Source organism: Babylonia areolata, chromosome 3 (genome assembly GCF_041734735.1).
Source record: "Babylonia areolata isolate BAREFJ2019XMU chromosome 3, ASM4173473v1, whole genome shotgun sequence".
In the NCBI taxonomy this organism is placed as follows: Eukaryota; Metazoa; Mollusca; class Gastropoda; order Neogastropoda; family Buccinidae; genus Babylonia; species Babylonia areolata.
The window spans coordinates 61,921,262-61,943,554 of record NC_134878.1 but is presented as its reverse complement, the minus strand read 5'-3'; the positions used below and the strand labels follow the sequence as shown (position 1 = coordinate 61,943,554).

The following is a 22,293-nucleotide window of genomic DNA, read 5'->3' as shown; positions in this document are numbered from 1 at the left end:
GCAAGAACCCTGTCCCTACACACTCACACACACACCCATCCACACCCACCCACATCCATCCTCCCACAGCCCCCCTTCCCCCTCACAGAGACTCCTCACACAGACACAGACACACGCACACACAAACACACACACACCAGCAAGAAATCTCAAAACCCCAGTCACCTAATGAAGAGCTCGGCGAAGTAGGCTCCATCCTTGTCAGCGCCCTTGACGCAGGGCAGACCGTCCTTCAGAGCGGCACTGAACACCGTAAGCTGGTACTTGCAGCACACCTCAAGCGTGTCGGCCATCACCTCAAGGATGACCTGGTCTGGTCCACTGCACATCACCTGCCAGTCACCACACAGAGAGAACCTGTTAAAAGCTACCCACTCTGACCTCCTTTTGCAGGCAACACAGAGAACTTGTCACACGCTACCTCAGGCACAACAGCCAAGTGGCTAAAACGCTGGACTTTTAAATCTGAGGGTCCTGGGTTCGATTCTTGGTAACGGTACCTGGGTGGGTAAAGGGTGGAGATTTTTCCGATCTCCCAGGTCACCATATGTGCAGACCTACTAGTGCCTGAACCCCCTTTGTGTGTATATGCATGCAGAAGATCAAATACGCACATTAAAGATCCTGTAATCCATTTCAGTGTTCTGGGGGTTATGGAAGCAAAAACATAGCCAGCAAGCACACCCTTGAAAACGGAGTATGGCTGCCTACATGGTGGGGTAAATAAACAAAACAGTCATATATGTAAAATTTTACATGTCTGTCTGAGTGTGTATGTGTGTGTGTCTGAAATGTGATTGATTGACACAGGAAACGAATGATGAGCGCCCAATGGCAGCCGTCAATTGGCTCTACCACCCTGTGTGTGTGTGTGTGGGGGTGGGTCTGTATGTGTGTAGGTTGGGGAGTGGGAGAGGGGGAAAGAGGTGACTATGTACTCTTATGTACGTATGAATGTATGTTGTGTGTGTGCGCGCGCGCACGTGTGTGTGTGTGTGTGTGTGTGTGTAGCATTGATATAATGTGATATGTATAAAACCATGTGGTTTGAAAAGCACCCAGAGCAGGTTCCTGGACAGTGTGCTATATAAGCATCCTTTATGATGATGATGATGATGATGATGATGATGAGTATCATTGTTATCAGTTCTTTTTTTTCTTTTCTTTTTCTGCAGTCTCATCTGTTGTGTCCTGTTGTGCTGTGCTGTGATGTGTTGTGTATCGTATTGTACTGTATTGTACTGTACTGTGTAGATCACCTGACGCTGACACCACCAATACTTCAGCACTATTTTCATTATTACTTTTATTTCTTCTTCTTTTTTTTGTTTTGTTGTGTTGTTGTTGAGTGAGTGAGTGAGTGAGAGAGTGCGTGTGTGTGTGTGTGTGTGTGCATGTGTGTGTGTGTGTGTGCATGCGTATGTGCGTGTCTGCATATGTGTGTGTGTGTGTGCGCCTGTCTGCAGGTGTGTGTGTGTGCCTGTCTGCGTGTGTGTGTGTGTGTGTGTGTGTGTGTGTGTGTGTGTGTGTGCGTGTGCATGCGTGTGTGCCTGTCTGCGTGTGTGTGTGTGTGCCTGTCTGCATGTGTGTGTGTGTGTGTGTGCCTGTCTGCATGTGTGTGTGAGTATGTCTATGGGTGTGTGGGTGTGTGTGGGTTTGTGGGTGGAGTGTGGGTGTGCATGTGTGCGGGGATGGGTTGTGGGTATGGGCTGGTGTGGGTGTGTGTATGGGTGTCAATGTGTGTGTGTGTGTGTGTATGTGTGTGTGTTGGTGTGGGTGTGTGTGTGTGCATGTGTGGGGGATGGTTTGTGAGTGTGGTTTGATGTGTGTGTGCTAGTGTATGTGTGTGTGCATGTGCATGTGTGTGTGTGTCTGTGTCTGTAAAGGTGTGTGTGTGTAAAGGTGTGTGTGTGTGTGTGTGTTTTGGTGTTTGGTGTGGGTGTGTGGTGGGTGTGGATGTGGATGTGTGCGTGTGGGGGTGGGTGGGTGGGTGGTTGATGGGTGAAGAGATGGGTGAGTTCGAGAGTTTCTCCTCTATGGCAGCCCTTACCTCCAAGACAGTGCCAACTATAAAGTGCATGTTGTTGTGGACGATGGAACCGAGTTTGTCGTCTTGACGGGATGCACTCAGAAATGCCGTCTGCACACACACACAGAGAACAGCAAGTGAAAACAACAAGGTCCACTCCAAATGCACTGTCTGTTTGCTCCTTGAGATTTTAATCACAAGTCTGAAAACTCATAACAATGGTTTTTTTGGGGGCTCCTTGAACTTACATCATAAATCTAAAAACTAAGAACATGTCTCTTTTTTTTTTTTCTTTTTTTTTTTCTTTTTTGCTGCCCCATCATCTGTACCGTTTCAGTGGCATCACTCCCACGCCGCTCATTTAGATTCCCCCATACACGGCCACACCCGGGTTCGTCCGTCGTAGTTCCAGCGTCGGCAGTCCACAGGGAACCACCGATGTTAGGTCGCCAGGAGGCCACACACCAGAGGAGACCCTGCACTGCTGCTGAGTCACTTCGGTGGTGTTCAGTGGTGCCTGTTCTGTTTTAACGTACTTAGGACACCACCTACTAAGCCCCCTACTAACGACAATAATGGCTTAGTCGCGGAGCCAGACTGAGTGAGCGTCCCTCCCAGAGTGGAGACCGCCACCACGTCCCTCAAACAACAGCCCTCAAGAACATGTCTCTTTGCTCCTTGAGATTATAGCATGTCTGAACACTTCATGTACAAGTCTACAAATTCTATATAAATTCCTTCTGCTCAGTTTATGCTTCTCTTGCATCAATTCTGATTTTTTTTTTTGATTTTTTTTTTTTTTACTTGTTCCGTTTTATCTAAAACTCTCCACTTGTATGCATTCATGATAACCCCCCCCCCCCCAAAAAAGAAAGCTAAACTCATTACCCCTAAACATGTGATCAAACTACAGACAAAAACAAAACAACATTAAGTATGAACCATTTTGTTCCCCCCCTTTCAAGTTGAACTAAGAATTACAGAAAGAAGAAAAAAAAAAAAAAAACCCAAAGGGGGAAGGGACTCACCAGCAAGAAACAGCCAGCTCTGACAACGTTGCCCAGGCCAGCCATCAAGGTGTACACACCTACAGCAACCACGCAACAAGCAAGGTCATCACATACATGTCCCACAGTACCACTAACTTCCTTCAAAACCACTGTGGAATTTTTTTTTTTTTAATAAAAAAAAATCTTATTTATTTTTCAATATCTATTTCACTTTGTTCAAGGTCAAGGTAAAAGCATGCATCAAGTTCTTAGCTGTGGCGCTCTCAGTGTAGCCAACACACTCTCCCCTGGGGAGAGCAGACCGAATTAAACACAGAGAAATCTGTTGTTGTGACAAAAGAGTTAATACAATACAATTCTATGACAGCATAGTTGCCATCAGCACAGAACTGATGACACTTTGCAGTATATCTCAATGTGTGACAAACACCACGAGGGGAGAAAAGCCGAACAATAAGATAACCTCTGTATATTTTGAATCATCAGACGACTTGAAATAGTCCCTCTAAATCAATAATATAGTAATGCATGGTAAGACACATAATACACATGATTATATACACACACACACACTTAATATATCTATCTATATATATTATCTCAATTCCAAGTATAACAGTGTTATCACTGTACCTGCACTGCTGGTGTGCATTTTGATCTTTAACCATATTTCTAAGAGTTATTGTTTTTAATCATTTTCAAGAAGTTTCAGTACTGTCTTATGAAATGACAGCTGTTATTAGCAGAACAGCTCTTCTTCAGTTACACTAGTATCACTAGCAACACATTTTCCAGCAAACAAATAAAATAACAAATGGTAATGCTTTGGTCATGCTGAGAGCAGTCTGAGATGATAAACCAAGGTCCTCTGTGCAGCATTCACTTAGCGCATTGTAAAAGAACCCATGAAAACAAAAAGGGCTGTCCCTGGCAAAATTCTATACAAGAAAAAAAAAAAATCTACACTGACCATAAAACACACAAATTCACAGACAGAAAAAAAAAGAAGAAGAAAACTAGGTGACCATGCACTGTTGTGGTACGCTTTCCCTGGGAAGAGCAGTCTGAATTTCACAAAACAGAACCCTGTTGTGACAAAAATTCTTCAAAAAAAATTCCTGAGCTTTCTTGGGGATGGATCTTTTAAGACCACCGCTTTGTTCTGGTCTGAAGTTCTTCAGTGTTCAGTTCTACTTGCAAAACAAAATCATGTCAGCATGTTGCACACATAGTTCCGATACCTCATACAGTAAAATGATGGATCACTGACTGAAACGCTTCACTCACCAAATTTCAACACATGCTCCATGTTTATTCCTGAAGACAACAGTACGTGCCGGGATCTACTCAGCATCTGAAAGGAAGAAATATCAATACAACATAGCTCAAAAGTATCTGTGACGGGCGCAATAGCCGAGTGGTTAAAGCGTTGGACTGTCAATCTGAGGGTCCTGGGTTCGAATCACGGTGATGGCGCCTGGTGGGTAAAGGGTGGAGATTTTTACGTTCTCCCAGGTCAACATATGTGCAGACCTGCTAGTGCCTGAACCCCCTTCGTGTGTATATGCAAGCAGAAGATCAAATACGCACGTTAAAGATCCTGTAATCCATGTCAGCGTTCGGTGGGTTATGGAAACAAGAACATACCCAGCATGCACACCCCCGAAAACGGAGTATGGCTGCCTACATGGCGGGGTAAAAACGGTCATACACGTAAAAGCCCACTCGTGTGCATACGAGTGAACGTGAGAGTTGCAGCCCACGAACGCAGAAGAAGAAGAAGAAGAAGAAGAAAAAAGTATCTGTGTGTGAGTGTATTTTGTGTTGTGCATGTGTAATGTCTTCAGTTTAACTAATGTCTATCAATGTGAAGTGATTTTAGATTTGTGTAAGTCAGCACTTACGTGATTCTTGTGATACAGACTGGGCCTTTAAAAGTTTGTCTGTCATGTTGGAAAGGGGTGGGGTGGGGTGGGATGGGGTGGGTAGGACACTGTCACAGAATTGGTTAGGCGCTGGGCTTCTGACCCAGGGTTCACCAAAGATCAGAGTTCGAGGCCCTGTTTTGGGCATGGTGTTGTGTCCTTGGGAAAGGCACTGCACTGCAATTCTCCTCGCTCCACACATGTATGACTGGGTACCTGACTTGGGTCAGGGAAGGTTGAAAGCAGAAGGAAAGGATTGGGACCTGTCTTCCTACGCCAGAAACACAGTATGGACATTCGCTGCCTTTTTTTGGCTGAAAGGATATGGGATCTTAAACCTTTAACCACCTGTCATACACTAATCACATCGCTTTTTCTCTACACTTCAGTTCAAACTTGGATTTTGTATGGGAATTTACTTGGCCTTCACTGTCAAGCACATCAAAATTGCAGCCTTGTCTTCTCTACACTTATGTTCTCTGTTAGTTTTATCTAGTAGTTATGCCAGAAAATGATCTAAAATAAATTACAATGAAGATAAAATAAAATGATCAAATATGTGTATGCACGAACTATGTAACTTAGTAAACTGATCACTAGAATGACAATTATGAAATAAGTAAATAATGAACAAAACCATGAAAAGGCAGTAAAGCTCACATTTGACATGAGAATATTAAAGGCTCGCAAGACTTCAGGATCATCCTTGACTGAAACAGAAAAAAATGCATATTCCTTATTATTCAACAAAAAATCAAGGGTGCATGCATGTGTGCAAGTGTCTATATGTATGTGTGTGTGTGTGTGTGTGCATGCGTGAGTGCGCATGCATGCACATTCAAGTGTGTGTGTGTGCTCATGTGCATGTGAAAGCACACATGTATGAGTGCTTCAGTGTATGGGTGTGTTCACATGAGGAAGTGTTTTGAATGCAAATACATACGCACAAATGAGGACAAGCATATGAAAAAAGGTACAAGTATAAAAGTAAAACTCTGCAAAACCAACAAAAACAAACTTTCAAAGATGCATTCACTAAGCAAGCTATTAATATAAACCAGGGTTTGAATCTAGCGGGTGCCCAGGTGCAAATGCTACGAAAAGTTGACTCAGGCACCCAAAGTTTCTGTCGAGAGTGCCTAGCTGGCACTCAAAAACTGATTGAGGCAAAAGAAAATTAACTCTCTCCATACGAACAGCGAAAGAGACGACGTTAACAGCGTTTCACCCCAGTTACCATCATCAAAATATTACAAGCGGAACGCTCTTATACTGAAGAGGTGAATGTTGACAAAGAATACCACAGTTCTGACGACAGAAGCTAAAGGCTGGGTCATTCAGACACCCAGTGGACATCCGAGGGGTCTGTGTAGAGGAGAAGAAAGGATTGGCCGTACTGAGTGAGTTGAAAGACACACCAAGAAAGCAAGCTCTTGAACGCAGCGGTCGATTGAAATGTAAAGTGTCGTCTGCTGCAGCTCGCTTCACAAAGCAGCACCTCTGCGCATATGCGATCGTATGTTGACGTCATGGCGCGTTAGCGACGAATGTTTCCCATGTTCAATGTTAAAAGAAAGGCTCCCGAAACAGAGACGAAAGCTCAGGATGACAAAAAGAATAAACAGCAGGAGTATGAATCAAAGCGCCAGTGCCTGGCAGAAAGCCTTGCCATGGCACATCGTTGAAACGAAGGAAGAGTTTATTTCATTTTATTATGCTGGCACCCAAAACCACAACTGGGCACTCAAATGTTTCGTCCAGGGCACTCAAAAAAATACGTTAAATTCCAACCCTGTAAACACACGTTTACTCAAGGTAATGAATACACACGTGTAACAATTTCCACTCACTGACAAATACTTACACACATAAACAAACATGCAAGAGAGAAGCAAAACAAAGACACACCATCCATTAGTACCAAACACATAACAATATGTGGTGATGGCAGCCTCATGGTAATGCACTTGATTAGTAGTGAGTTTCCATGGGTTCGAGTCTCACTTATGGACCGAGATTTTCTACTTCCCCCCTCCACGAAAATTCAACTGGTGGTCTGGGTCAGAGTGCTAGTCTTTCTGATGAGACGACAAACCAAGGACCTGTCACCAGCATTCATTTACATCATGTAAAAGAACCCAAGCTGGTTGTCCCTGGCAAAATTCTTTAGAAAAAAAATCCATTTTGATAAGACAAATACAAAATAAATACACTTGCGGACAGAAAAAAAAAAGGTGGCACTTTGCTGTGGCAATGCTCTCTCCCACAGGAGAGCAGCCTGAAGAATTTCACATCGAGAAATCTGTATATAATATAATACAACACAATATAATGCAATACAAGACAACAAAATGCAGCGCAATGTAATACAACACCATGCAACGCAACACACTCTAATAAAGACAATACAGGACAATACAACCAATACAACTGTTGTTACACAGCCAATGCATTCTTACTTTGCTCAAAGGACTGTAACATTCTGCTACAGATGACATTCACCAGCAGGCTGATGTATTCCTTGAACGTAGCATCGTACTCGAACTGCATCACAATCTGTGGAGAGAAAGTAGAAAAAAAGTCATTTTGGGAATAGAAGAAAGTAATAATAATAATAATAATATGTTGTACATAACTACATGCATGTATATGAATGTGTATTGTGTGTGCGTGTGTTTATGTAAGTTTGTGCCTGCCTATGTGTGCGTATGTGTTAGGGTAGCTGTTAGATACACATGTGTGTTAAAATGTATGTATGCAGTATGTGTGTGTGTGTGTGTGTGTGTGTGTGTGTGTGTGTGTGTGTGTGTGTGTGTGTGTAGTCACATTTTGGTGTGTGTATGTAACATAGATATAATGTTTTATGTTAACAAAAGCGTTTTTGTAAAGCACCTAGAGCAGATTTCTGGATAATGTGCTATATAAGTATCCATTATTATTATTATTAGAAGAAAGTTTCCAAATTCAGAATCAAAAGCTGAACTTACTGGTATAGTTCATCTGTGTCTATCAGCAATCAGAGAACCTACACCAACAAATTATTTTGGGAATCCCGAAAGCTAAAATCGTTGATTGCCTATTTCTTCAGTTACATTTTTTTACCCCCATAAGGCCTGAATAAGTGTGCTGGGTAACGCTAGCAGGTCAGGCATCTGCTTAGCAGATGTGGTGTAGTGTGTATGGATTTGTCTGAATGTAGTGAAACCTCCTCCAGCAACTGAACTGAACTGAAACTTAGTTCCAACAAAAGGGGCGTCCCTGGCAAAATTCTGTAGAAAAATCCACTTTTTTTTAGAGTAAAAACAAATACACTGGCAGACATGAAACAGTCCTGAACAGTGACGACGTGCTCTCCTTTGGGGAAAAAGCCTGAATTTTCACTGAGAAATCTATTGTGACAAAAATCAACACGATACAATAACAAACAAAAAAAAGAAAAAAAAAAAGTAAAGAAAACCAGACCAAAAAAACCCAGATTACTGACGTTATCAACCAGGTTCAGAATGGAGGCATGGGGCGTGACTTCAAACATCTCCAGCATGAGGTTTGCCACGCTGTCTGCCATTGGCCGGAAGTCCTGCCTAAGTACCCCCAGAGAACCGATGAACAGCTTGTTCACTGCCTGTACGTCACATCACACACTGTTGTTACACAGCCCGTACATCACATCACACACTGTTGTTACACAGCCCGTACGTCACATCACACACTGTTGTTACACAGCCTGTACATTACATAAGAAGCTGCTGTTACATGGTTAACAACCTCTAACAGTCTGAATTTGTCATCTTTTTTCTTTTTAAATGGCAAATGACACATACATAAATATTTTGTTCATGTAACAAAATTTCTAAAAGTACCGTAAAGTTCGGTCTATAAGCCATGACTTTTTACCCCAGCTTCAACCTCTGCAGCTTATACAATGATGCGGCTTATTTGAGGATTTTAACGATCCCGGGAGTGTCACGTTCTCGTCTATTCTTAGCTGCCCTTCAACTCACCAAAATCATGATTTCTGTCCATGATTTTTTGGATGAGCTTCAGGATAGTGTGCTAACTGTTCACGTTTCATAAATCAAATCCGCACACATTAAAGCCTTCAGATCGGCATTCAGTTCTACTCTGCTCAAGCGTACACCCTCATCATGACGTTATGCCTATGATGCAGCCTTCAAATTGAAGGCGATCGACCTAGCAGACGACAGTGCAAGCGACGAACCAGCAGTGACCTCCATCTTCATGTTTATGAAGTGAAAGTGAGGCTGAAGTCAGTGACAAGATGGCGGAGGAAGCTGTGCTGGTTCTCTTCAACTCGGACACTGAAGACGAAGATTTTAGTGGATTCAGTCAGCAGGATGACGTTGAATAAATGTGACTAACCCTAAATTATGGATCGTATTTTCGTTGTGTTTATTTATTATTTTTTTGTGGCACTAGCAGTATTTTCGCTTGCCTTTCTTTGTGTTGTTCCCGCTTGTGTTTATTTCATAACCTACAGTATCGACAGCTTTTCTGTAGTATCAGTTTGTGTTCCGGTACCGGAAAAAAGTGCGGCTTATAAACCGGTGTGGCTTATGTATGTATAAAGTTCAATTTTTTCCTAAATTTAGTGGGTGCGGCTTATATACCAGTGCGCTCAATAGACCGAACTTTACGGTGCACATAAAATGGCATACAGAAAACTGCATACTTTAGCACACGCGTATGTTCGTAATATATGCATATGTATGACAAATGACAACTGTTTTGTTGAATGGATAAGCTGGAAGCTTCTTTGCACCAAGCCCTCACACATGCATACACATACATATGCACAATATAATAAACGAAATAAGCGTACATACATGCATGCCCACTAACACACACACAAACCTACATACACTCCTGTATACTTACACACGTACAAAAACATCTGTAATCTTGCTGGGGGGAAAGGTTTGAGAGGGGGAAGGCTGAAGCATTTTTTAAAATTTAGACCAAAAAAATTCCTGAAAACAATAATAATAATAATAATAATGGTACTTATATAGCGCTGAATCTTGTGCATAAACAAATCTAAGCGCTTTCGCACCAGTCATTCTCACGCACGCATAACTCTAAAACTGGAGAAACTAAAGACAAAGAAGAGGCAGGGAAGGGAGGCTATTTTGGGAAGAGGTGGGTTTTAAGGCCAGACTTGAAAGAGCTGAGTGTGGAGACTTGACGAAGCGAAAGAGGAAGTTCATTCCAATTGCAAGGTCCAGAGACAGAGAAAGAACGGCGGCCAACAGTCGAGAGTTTGAATCTGGGTATGCGTAAGTGGAGTGGATCCGAAGCTGATCGCAGTGAGCGAGATGGAGTGTAGAGGTGAAGGCAGCCACAGAGATAGGAAGGGGCTGATTTGTGAATACATTTGTAGCATAGAGTGCTGATCTTGTACTTTATTCGGTGTGAGACAGGGAGCCAGTGGAGATGTTGCAAAAGAGGAGTGGTGTGCTCAGATCTTTTCTTTCTGAGGACGAGTCGGGCAGCAGAATTTTGTATGCGCTGAAGGGACTGAATGGATGAAGCAGGCAAACCAGACAATAGAGAGTTACAGTTACAGTAGTCAAGGCGAGAGAGAATGAGAGAAACGACAAGTCTAGATGCTGCGTCAATGGACAGATATTTCCGGATGGAACTGATGCGCCGCAGTCGACAGTAGCAGGATTGACATGTCTGATTGATAAATGTTTGCACGGACAGTGTGTTGTCAAACAAAACACAATGAGACTGAAGGTGCACTATTCACAACCAGCAAGTCTTCAGCTTGGACATTTCTTGCATGCTTCGCCAACCTTCCATACACAGTGATGTCATTCCCAAGACCAACTCACCTCCTGAGCAATAAAAAAAAAAATATATAACGTTAAAAAAAAAAAAGGGGGTACACAAACACTCAGAGACCCCCCAAAAATAAGATATTCTATAAACAAAAATACAGGTTAACAGATCCAGACACAACAGAAAAAAAAGAACAAAAAAAAAGGGGGGGGGAAAGGCAGAAGCTAAGCGAGCGATAGAAAAGAGGAAAGTTTTAGCACAGAATTTCCAGAAGTGCAGAAACGGTTAACACTGAATGAGCACCTGCTGTCCTCACTTATGTTAATGACGCGAGATGGCTGCCGGAAAAAAGAGGGCGCTAGTCAGGGGGGGCAAAGGGGAGGTTACCTACTTCCAGGAGGTTATCGGCCCTAGCTACTTTCGTTTTCTCCACATACGCGGACAGTAGTTTGCACAGGACAGGAATGTCAGACCCCTGCCGGAGTCTGCACTAGTTGGGTCACGGTTAAGTATGTGTAATTAAAATACGTGCAGGGAAAAAAAGAGAGAAAAAAAAAGAAAAGAAAAAAGGTGGCATTACTTGAATTTCCAACAGAGAAGCTATTTATTTATTATTGTTATTATTATTTATTATTATTATTATTATTGTTATTATTATTACTACTACCTTTTTTTTTTAATATAATTATTATTTATTTATTTGTGTAAGTTTATCTATTATTTATTCACCTTTTTTTTTCTTTTCTTTTTTTTACATTATAATTATTATCTATTTATTTATTTGTGTAAGCTTATCTATTATTTATTCACCTTTTTTTTTTCCCTCAAGGCCTGACTAAGCGCGTTGGGTTACGCTGCTGGTCAGGCATCTGCTTGGCAGATGCGGTGTAACGTATATGGATTTGTCCGAACGCAGTGACGCCTCCTTGAGCTACTGAAACTGAAACTGAAACCAACAGAGAAATCTGTTGCGACAATACAATACAATACAATACAACACAATAAAGATCTTAATGGCTGACCTCCACAATGGCTGGTCTGGTTTTCCATTTGCTGACCAGTTCCTTGATGATGGGGAAAATCCGCTCCAGTAATTCGGACACCTGTGTCGTACACACATCATACGTACAAAGTAATATGATATTGTAGAAATACCTGAATAATCACACTGTCACACACACAACTTACCTACAGTGTGATACTGTAGAAATACCTGAATAATCACACTGTTACACACACACCTTACATACAGTGTGATATTGTAGAAATACCTGAATAATCACACTGTCATACACACACCTTACCTACAGTGTGATATTGTAGAAATACCTGAATAATCACACTGTCATACACACACCTTACCTACAGTGTGATATTGTAGAAATACCTGAATAATCACACTATCATACACACAACTTACATACAGTGTGATATTGTAGAAATACCTGAATAATCACACTGTGATACACATACCTTACCTACAGTGTGATATTGTAGAAATACCTGAATAATCACACTATCATACACACAACTTACCTACAGTGTGATATTGTAGAAATACCTGAATAATCACACTGTCACACACACACCTTACCTACAGTGTGATATTGTAGAAATACCTGAATAATCACACTGTTACACACACACCTTACCTACAGTGTGATATTGTAGAAATACCTGAATAATCACAGTTATACACACACACCTTACCTACAGTGTGATATTGTAGAAATACCTGAATAATCACACTGTCATACACACACCTTACCTACAGTGTGATATTGTAGAAATACCAGAATAATCACACTGTCATACACACACCTTACCTACAGTGTGATATTGTAGAAATACCTGAATAATCACACTGTTATACACACACACCTTACATACAGTGTGATATTGTAGAAATACCTGAATAATCACACTGTCATACACACACCTTACATACAGTGTGATATTGTAGAAATACCTGAATAATCACACTATCATACACACAACTTACATACAGTGTGATATTGTAGAAATACCTGAATAATCACACGGTTATACACACACCTTACACACAGTGTGATATTGTAGAAATACTTAAATGACTATGTTGTGTCATACAAACACCATACATACATTAATATTGTAGAAATAATCTGAATAATGATACTGCTACATTCTAATATCACTTACATTGAAAAGACATAAAACTAAAGAACGAACGAACGAACGAACGAACGAATACTGCCACACACAGCATACGTACAGCGTCAAATTGTAGAAATACCTCAGTAATATAGTGCTGAACACACAGCATACATACAGTGTAATATTGTAGAAATAACTGAATAATAATATTGCTATCAGACCTTTACACATTTACATTTTATCGTTACACTGTGATGAAGAGGTAACAGTTGTTGAAACACCTGTAATATTGCTATCAGTTCAATAAAGCTTTACATCTTATCATCATGTGGTGATGAAGATGTGACAGTTGTCGAAATACATATAATAACACTGTTGTCATTTCACCACATACTTATCCTAAAATGTAACACAATGATAAGCACCTATGATAATAATGCTATCAAGCTGACAAACATAAAATCTATACTTTATTATAAATAATGCTGTCAGTTAGACACACAGATATATATACTTTCTAGTAATTCAGTCATGAGGATGTGTTAGTTGCAGAAATACCTACAACAATGCTGTCAATTTGACACACATCAATAACTTATGGCAATACAGTGATGAGGACCTCCTACTGTAGAAGTACCGTAAAGTTCGGTCTATTGAGTGCACTGGTATATAAGCCGCACCCACTAAATTTTGAAAAAAAACTGAACTTAATACACACATAACTGTGATATTACTGCTATCAGTTTAACAACCTTTTGTAACTTATTTCAATACAGTGATCGAGCATGTAACATTGTAGCACTAACTGCAGTAATACTGCTGTCAATTTGACAATCATTTGTAATTTCTTGAAATACACTCATGAGGATGTGATACTGTCGGAGTACATGCAATAATACTGCTGTCAATTTTCGACAAACATTGGTATCTTACTGCAATACAGTGATCATCAGCAACAAGTCATACTGTACAAGTAACTGCCATAGTACCGCTGTCATTTCGACACACATTATACAGGCTACACATACATACATACAGGCTGAAATAAAGAGTGGCAGCCTAAACAGCAGGGTAATAAGAGAAATACTCATCTTTGAAAAAAAAAAAAAAAATTATTAAAAAAAAAAAGAAAAAAAAAAAAGGACAGCAGGAAAGGGACAAACAAAGGGGAAAAAAAGAAGAAAAAAGAAAATTGACGTTCCCTCCCTCACCAGGTTAGGTCTCTGAAAATCCATATCCTCTCTCTCAGCCTCCACATCCTCCATGTCCCCAGGCAGCATGGCGGGGGTGCGGTAAGTGTGCAGGCAGCTGAAAAGCGTGGACAGCAGGTCCACCTGTAACACTAGCTGGTCCTCATCCCTGTTCGTCCCCTGCGACAACAGACACACACACACACAGTGACTGACTCAAGTTTTACAAACCGAAAAGGCCCTACATCTCAAGCCTTACGCATAAACACACACACACACACATATCTATATATATATACAAAGGTACACACGCATCACAAATGTCTCACACTCACAAACACACACTCACATATACATTATGCACCCCTCACACACACACACACATATACATCACACATCCCTCACACATCCAAACACACACACCCACACAAACACCTCCAGCCTTATCCATAAACAAGAACACACACACACACACACACACCAAAACACACACACACACAGATAAAAACATCCCATGCCAAATACATAAACACCACACACACAGAGCACTCACCCACACATTCCAAACCCCTCCACATCCCCCCACCCTCCCATAAACACAAGCGCACACACACCCCACACCACACAAAACCCCCACACACAACACCCCACACACCACAAACACAACACACAACCCCCCCCCCCAAACACAACACACACGAGCACAACCCCCCACAAACACAATCACCCATAAATATAACATGCACAAACACACATCACCCATAAACACACACCCACAACACACACACACAAACGTGCACATGCACACACACACACACACACACACATACAACCCCGTACCCACCCACCCACCCACCCCACGCACGCACACACCCACCCACAACAAAAACAAACACCTCACCTGCTGAATCACCTGCTGCAGGAGGTGTAGCCGTGGCGACAGCAAGGCCTCCAGGTAGGCCCGGGTGTCAGGGATGGGCAGGCGGGATAGCACCGAGCCCACATGCTTCATCAGGAGCTCACACTCCCGCCTCTGCACCCAATCGCTCCCCAACACTTCCTGCCGGCACCGCAAAACACCACATGTAAGTCTCACAATGGTCCGCAACAAAAAAAGCATGGGTGCAGAGGTAATATATATAGCATAATTTCTTTTTTATATAGCTATATATAAGAGAAAAAAAAATGATATGAAAAAGGGTGGTGCTCTTAGTGTAGCGACTCGCTCTCCCTGGGGAGAGCAGCCCGAATTTCTCACAGAGGAATCTGTTGTGACAAAAAAAAAAGATTAGTACAATACTATACAATGCAATACAATACAACACAGTATAACACAATACGGTATCACAGAGCACAATCCACTCCACTACACTAAAATTCAATACAATCATCGTTATTGTGCAGCACCAACAGACCTGGATGGTGGACAGGAGGAGGGACACGGTGCCGTGCAGACGGGGCAGCAGAGGGCTGCCCACCAGGGAGTACAGCGTCACGGCGGCACTGGGCGCCGTCTCTGCCTGCTGAAGGCCCCCCAGCACCACGGGGAACACTGCGCACATCAGGTCCCCGCCATCTGCTTCCCAGTCACAGTACACACCTGAACGCACAGGGAAACCTCCACACATAGAACGGAGGGACCAAATTCCAAGGGCACTCGCATTCTTTTTCATACCTTGTGGGGCGTTGGCTTTGTGTTAACGTTTCCGCCTAGGAAGCGAGAGAATCTGAGCGCACTGGTTAGATTCCCACAGTTGCCAGCATCTTCTCCCCCTCCACCAGACCTTGAGTGGTGGTCTGGACGCTAGCCATTCAGATGAGACGATAAACTGAAGTCCTGCATGCAACATGCACTTAGCGACACAAGGGTTGTCCCTGGCAAAATTCTATCAATAGGAAAACAAACAAAACTGCAGGCAGGAAAAAATGCACAAAAATGGGTGGTACTCTCTGTGTAGCAACACGCTCTCCCTGGGGAGAGCAGCCCGAATTTCACACAGAGAAATACGTTGTGACAAAAAGAGTAATACAATACAATACCTTGTCACTAGGAACAAACTTCCCAATCAAAATTGTCATGCTGAAAGCAAAACGGAAGAAATTACAAGGACATTCGCAGTCTTGTTCATACCTTGTCACCTGGAATAAACTTCCCTACCAAAATTGTCATGCTGAAAGCAGAACGGAAGAAATTACAAGGACACTCACATTCTTTTTTATACTTTGTCTGCAGGAACAAACTTCCCTACCAAAATTGTCATAATGAAAGAAGAATGGAAGAAATTACAAGGGCAGCATGCCTTTTCGTAACTCAGTCCTATCATGTGGAATAAACTTCAGGATGAAAAAAAATCTCAGTTCAAATCTGGCCTCAAAACACGTTTGTACAAATGTGCTTTTATGGATGTCCAGGTGTCATATCACTATCATCATTATCATTATTATTAATGGTGGTGACTAAAGTCAATGTGGCCTGCGTTGGCCTCTGAAGATTCCCTCATACACATAAGATATATAAACAAACTTTCACAAACAAAAATCTTAATAAAGGTCATTCTCTACCTCTAAATTTGTATACCACATCATCATTTAAAGGCAAACAAATGCAAAGGTCACAACCATAACTTATATCCTTTCAAGTTTGCTTCCTATATAATAATAATAATAATAATGATAATAATAATTTTTTGCTGAATCTTGTGCAGATCAAAGCGCTTTCACACCAGTCATTCAAATGCATGCATAACTCTAAAACTGGAAAAACTGAAGACAAGGAAGAGGCAGGTAAGGGAGGCTATTATGGGAAGAGGTGGGTTTTAGGGCCAGACTTGAAAGAGCTGAGTGTGGAGACCTGATGAAGCTAAAAAGGAAGTTCATTTCAATTACAAGGTCCAGAGACAGAGAAAGAACGGCGGCCAACAGTAGAGTGTTTGAATCTGGGTATGCGTAAACAAGAGTGGATCCGAAGCTGATCGTAGAGAGCGAGATTGAGTGTAGAGGTGAAAGGCAGCCACAGAGATAGGAAGGGGCAGAGTTGTGAATACATTTAAAACTTAGAGTGCTGATCTTGTACTTTATTCTGTGTGAGACAGGAAGCCAGTGGAGATGTTGCAAAAGAGGAGTGATGTGCTCAGATCTTTTCTTTCTGAGGATGACTCGGGCAGCAGAGTTTTGTATGCACTGAAGGGACTGAATGGATGAAGCAGGCAAACCAGACAATAGAGAGTTACAGTAGTCAAGGCGTGAGAGAATGAGAGAAACGACAAGTCTGGATGATGCGTCAGTGGACACATATTTCTGGACGGAACTGATGCGCCTGCAATTGACAGTAGCAGGATTGACATGTCTGACTGGTAAATTATTGTGGAAGCCAAGAGAATATTACCATTTAAATTTTCAAGCACACACACACACACACACACACACCACACACACACAAAGACCTGAGTGATTACTTAGACTCACTTAAGGTTGTCCCTGGCAAAATGCTGTAGAAAAAAACTAACTTTCAGAGAAGAACAAATACACTTGAAAGGTGGAACCCCCAACCCCACCCCCCATCCCCCAACCCAAAAAAGGGAGTGGCACTGGACTGTAGGGACGCACTTTGCTTGAGGAGTGAACATCCCCAATACTGAACAGAGAGATCTGCTGTGACAAAACATGGGACAACACAACACAGTTTCAGTTTCACTTTCTCAAGGAGGCGTCACTGCGTTCGGACAAATCCATACACGCTACACCACATCTGTTGAGCAGATGCCTGACCAGCAGCATAACCCAACGCGCTTAGTCAGGCCTTGAGTGCATGCTTACATATTTGTGTACCTATGAAAGTGGATTTCATTTTACGTAATTTCGCCAGAGGACAACACTCTCGTTGCCATGGGTTCTTTTTCAGTGCGCCAAGTGCGTGCTGCACACGGGACCTCGGTTTATCGTCTCATCCGAAAGACTAGACGCTCAGTTTGATTTTCCAGTCAAACTTAGGAGAAAGGGTGAGAGCGGGATTCGAACCCACATCCTCACGGACTCTCTGTATTGGCAGCTGAGCGTCTTAACCATTCTGCCACCTTCCTCCTCAACAACACAATACAACACAACACAATACAATGCAATGTAAAGCAATACAATGCAATACAACATAATGCAATGCTGGTAAGTAAGAAACCTGCTGAAAAACAAGTTTAGTCATGATGTATGAATGAATGCGAACATTGATTTTTTTTTCTTTTTAAAGCACACTGAATTTTGATACATGTATATATTGTATTGCATTTCTCTTTTTGTCACAACAGATTTCTCTGTGTGAAATTCGGGCTGCTCTCCCCAGGGACAGCGTGTCGCTATATTACGGTGCCACTCATTTTTTTGTATTTTTTCCTGCCTGCACTTTTATTTGTTTTTCATTTCGAAGTGGATTCTTCTACAGAATTTTGCCAGGAACAACCCTTTTGTTGCCGAGGGTTCAGGGTGCATGCTGCATATGGAACCTCGGTTTATCGTCTCATCCGGATGACTAGTGTCCAGACAACCAACCACTCAAGGTCTAGAGGAGGGGGAGAAGAGCCGAGATTCAAACCAGCGCGCTCAGATTCTCTCGCTTCCAAGAGGACGCGTTACCTCTAGAAAAACACTCCACTGGAACTGTAATTGTGATTCATGTTGGAAAACAGGAAGAATAGAACCTTGTTTTCAAGGGTATAAAAAAACAAACAAAAAAACACACACACACACACACACAGAAAAAAAGAAACTTGCCAATGACGCTGATGGCTGCGGCCAGGACTTTGGGGTGGGAGAACTGTACACAGGGCAGCAGTTTCATCACAACTGTCGGGTATGGCGAGGTTGGATTGTCGCCCGCTTCTACCATTGTCCTGAAGGCTGTGAGCACTGCCTCCAATTCCTGAAACACAACCAGATGGTCACACAGGGTAGCCAGACAGTCACCTGTTGTAGCCAGTGGGACACTTAATGTATTACGTATCAACAACAACAAAAAAAAAAAGAAAAAAAAGAGAGAAAGAATTCTTTGCCTATCATTTCACATACAAAAATACTCCTGCAGGATATACTGGCAATCATTATGATTTGGTGTATCCTGAGTGTGTGACCACAAACCTCTAGAAGTCACCAGAGGAGGTGGCGGAGGTCTGGAGTCGACCGGAGGGAGCGGAGGAAGTGGAGAAGGCGGCGGGTTGGCGTTGTTTAGAGGGCCAGTAGTAGAGGGCCCAGAGTGTCAGCGAATCGATTGCGATCGCGCCTTAATTTTAGCACGATTCCCCAATCGAGCTACATAATTATGTGACCTGGTTGGAGACATAATTTGACCACAAACAAGAACGCCAGAGAATCGACAGACAGACAGAAAATACGAAAAAACTTAGCCGTATGAAGAGCACAGGAACAGGAGTCATGATGGCTGCCGGAAAAAGAGGGCGCTAGCCAGCGGGACAAAGGGGAGGTTACCTACTTCCGGGAGGTTATCGGCCGTAGTTTCGTCTGCTCCGCATAGGCGGATAGTAGTTTGCACAGGACAGGAATGTCAGACCCCTGCCGGAGTCTGCACTAGTTGGGTCACGGTTAAGTATGTGTAATTAAATTGATGTTATACTGTGATATCATTGGAATGAGAATTAAATAACTGATTATTACTGTAAGTGTATGGCTGTGATAGTGTATATATGATTTAATCTAACTGACCTTTTTAAGGGTTTCTGTTGTTGTTGTCTCCAGTGATTATCGATTGTATGGATGGTTTGCCCAGGACTGACATCTGAATACAGTTTATCTGTATACATGTTGAATGAATGTGATTTTCTCATATTGTTTTTTGTTTTTTTTTCTGTTTTAAACCACATATGACTTTCTGTTGTTGAGTCAGTAAAGTATTCTGTATTCTGTATATAACATATCAAAAAAACAGAAAGAAAGAAAGAAAGAAAGAAAGAAGTCCTTGCCTGCCATTTGACGCTGTCAGGTTGGTGGTTGTTTTTCTCCACCAGTGACTGCAGGGAGTCACACAGATACTGCATCACGCTGTCCAACAGCACATCATAGCAGCAGACCTACAACAACACGACGACGTTCGCTTTAAAGGGAAGAAAGAAATAAAAGAAAAGGAGGTAGAAAACAGGATAAGATAAGATAAAATAAGGCGGGAATGACTTTATTATCTCATTGAAAGGAATGACATCAGGTGTGGCAAAACAGACATAGACAAGTACTCAACCCAAAAACATTATTAAACATGACTTAAAAAGCAACAACAAAAAAAAAAGCAAAAAAAAAAAGCAACAATCATATAAGACATTCATAAAAAAAGTATTGCATATATTCACTTAATATTCACTTAATGGTGATTGATCCTTATTATAAATATGTTGAAAGACACCAATGTTAACATTACATGCATTATATTGCACATTAATTCTGCATAATGTCACATTTTCAGCTTGATACTACTAAAAATAGCATTTTAGACTTGACAAAAAAACCAAAAAAAAAGTACATAAAGGTTTTCTCAGCTCTAGATTTCAGTTTAAAAGTTCTGTAGCGTCGTCCTGATGGCAGAAGCTCATAATACTTGGCTAAAACATGGCTGTCGTGAGCTGCTATCAGCCTGGCTTTCTGAAACACTGGTCTCTCATACAGTTCTTGCATACTGACTTGTTTCACTCCCACAACTTAATTTTACACACCTATCACATAATTCTTCTTCTGCGTTCACTCGTATGCACACGAGTGGGCTTTTACGTGTATGACCGTGTTTACCCCGCCATGTAGGCAGCCATACTCCGTTTTCGGGGGTGTGCATGCTGGGTACGTTCTTGTTTCCATAACCCACCGAACGCTGACATGGATTGCAGGATCTTTAACGTGCGTATTTGATCTTCTGCTTGCACATACACACGAAGGGGGTTCAGGCACTAGCAGGTCTGCACATATGTTGACCTGGGAGATCGTCAAAATCTCCACCCTTTACCCACCAGGCGCCGTCACCGTGATTCCAACCCGGGACCCTCAGATTGAAAAGTCCAACGCTTTAACCATTCGGCTATTGCGCCCGTCTATCACATCATTCAAATCAGGATGAAACGCAGCATGGTATTTTCTGACATGAAACGTATCGAGTTCTGCTGCGGCTGGTGTTCAAAAAACTTTATCAACAGACTGTGAGGGGGGCTGTGACAAGCTCACAGGCTTGGAGCTTATTTCACCACATACAGACACAAGAGTTTTTGTGTTTGAGAGAAATGAAGAGTAATCAGATTTCAATCTCTCTCTCTCTCTCTCTCTCTCTCTCTCTCTCTCTGTGGTTTCAGTCAAGAGAGTATTAATTCTTTCATTTTATGCTTCATAAAAGGACAATCTCTCTCTCTCTGTGTGTGTGGTTTCAGTCAAGAGAGTATTAATTCTTTCATTTTATGCTTCATAAAAGGACAATCTCTCTCTGTGTGTGTGTGTGTGTGTGTGTGTGTGTGTGTGTGTGTGTGTGTGTGTGTGGTTTCAGTCAAGAGAGTATTAATTCTTTCATTTTATGCTTCATAAAAGGACAATCTCTCTCTCTCTCTCTGTGTGGTTTCAGTCAAGAGAGTATTAATTCTTTCATTTTACGCTTCATAAAAGGACAATCTCTCTCTCTCTCTCTCTCTCTCTCTGTGTGTGTGGTTTCAGTCAAGAGAGTATTAATTCTTTCATTTTATGCTTCATAAAAGGACAATCTGTCTCTCTCTGTGTGTGTGGTTTCAGTCAAGAGAGTATTAATTCTTTCATTTTATGCTTCATAAAAGGACAATCTCTCTCTCTCTCTGTGTGTGTGTGTGTGTGTGTGTGTGTGTGTGTGTGTGTGTGTGTGGTTTCAGTCAAGAGAGTATTAATTCTTTGATTTTATGCTTCATAAAAGGACAATCTCTGTGTGTGTGTGTGTGTGTGTGTGTGTGTGTGTGTGTGTGGTTTCAGTCAAGAGAGTATTAATTCTTTCATTTTATGCTTCATAAAAGGACAATCTGTGTGTGTGTGTGTGTGTGTGTGTGTGTGTGTGTGTGTGTGTGTGTGGTTTCAGTCAAGAGAGTATTAATTCTTTCATTTTACGCTTCATAAAAGGACACAGTGTGTTCTAAGGGTGTGTTCTTCAGTTGGATGTCATTCACATAGTGTGAGTTTAAGGCTATGCAAGGGGTTGCCATGACAAGGGC

At 41.9% G+C, this 22,293-nt stretch overlaps 1 protein-coding gene across 1 annotated transcript in view; it reads right to left on the bottom strand.

Annotated features, from left to right (window-relative positions):
- Positions 1-22,293, bottom strand: part of LOC143280179 (importin-13-like) — a 49,454-nt gene that overhangs the window by 1,338 nt on the left and 25,823 nt on the right. The window contains exons 15-27 of the mRNA XM_076584779.1: positions 20,056-20,163; positions 18,854-19,001; positions 15,508-15,692; positions 14,994-15,152; positions 14,114-14,272; positions 11,789-11,869; positions 8,449-8,586; positions 7,424-7,520; positions 5,625-5,674; positions 4,327-4,393; positions 3,058-3,116; positions 2,051-2,140; positions 166-332 (exon numbers count right to left, since the gene is read on the bottom strand). Of these exons, the coding sequence (XP_076440894.1) occupies positions 166-332; positions 2,051-2,140; positions 3,058-3,116; positions 4,327-4,393; positions 5,625-5,674; positions 7,424-7,520; positions 8,449-8,586; positions 11,789-11,869; positions 14,114-14,272; positions 14,994-15,152; positions 15,508-15,692; positions 18,854-19,001; positions 20,056-20,163 (1,508 nt within the window). The remainder of the gene's footprint in view (positions 1-165; positions 333-2,050; positions 2,141-3,057; positions 3,117-4,326; positions 4,394-5,624; positions 5,675-7,423; positions 7,521-8,448; positions 8,587-11,788; positions 11,870-14,113; positions 14,273-14,993; positions 15,153-15,507; positions 15,693-18,853; positions 19,002-20,055; positions 20,164-22,293) is intronic.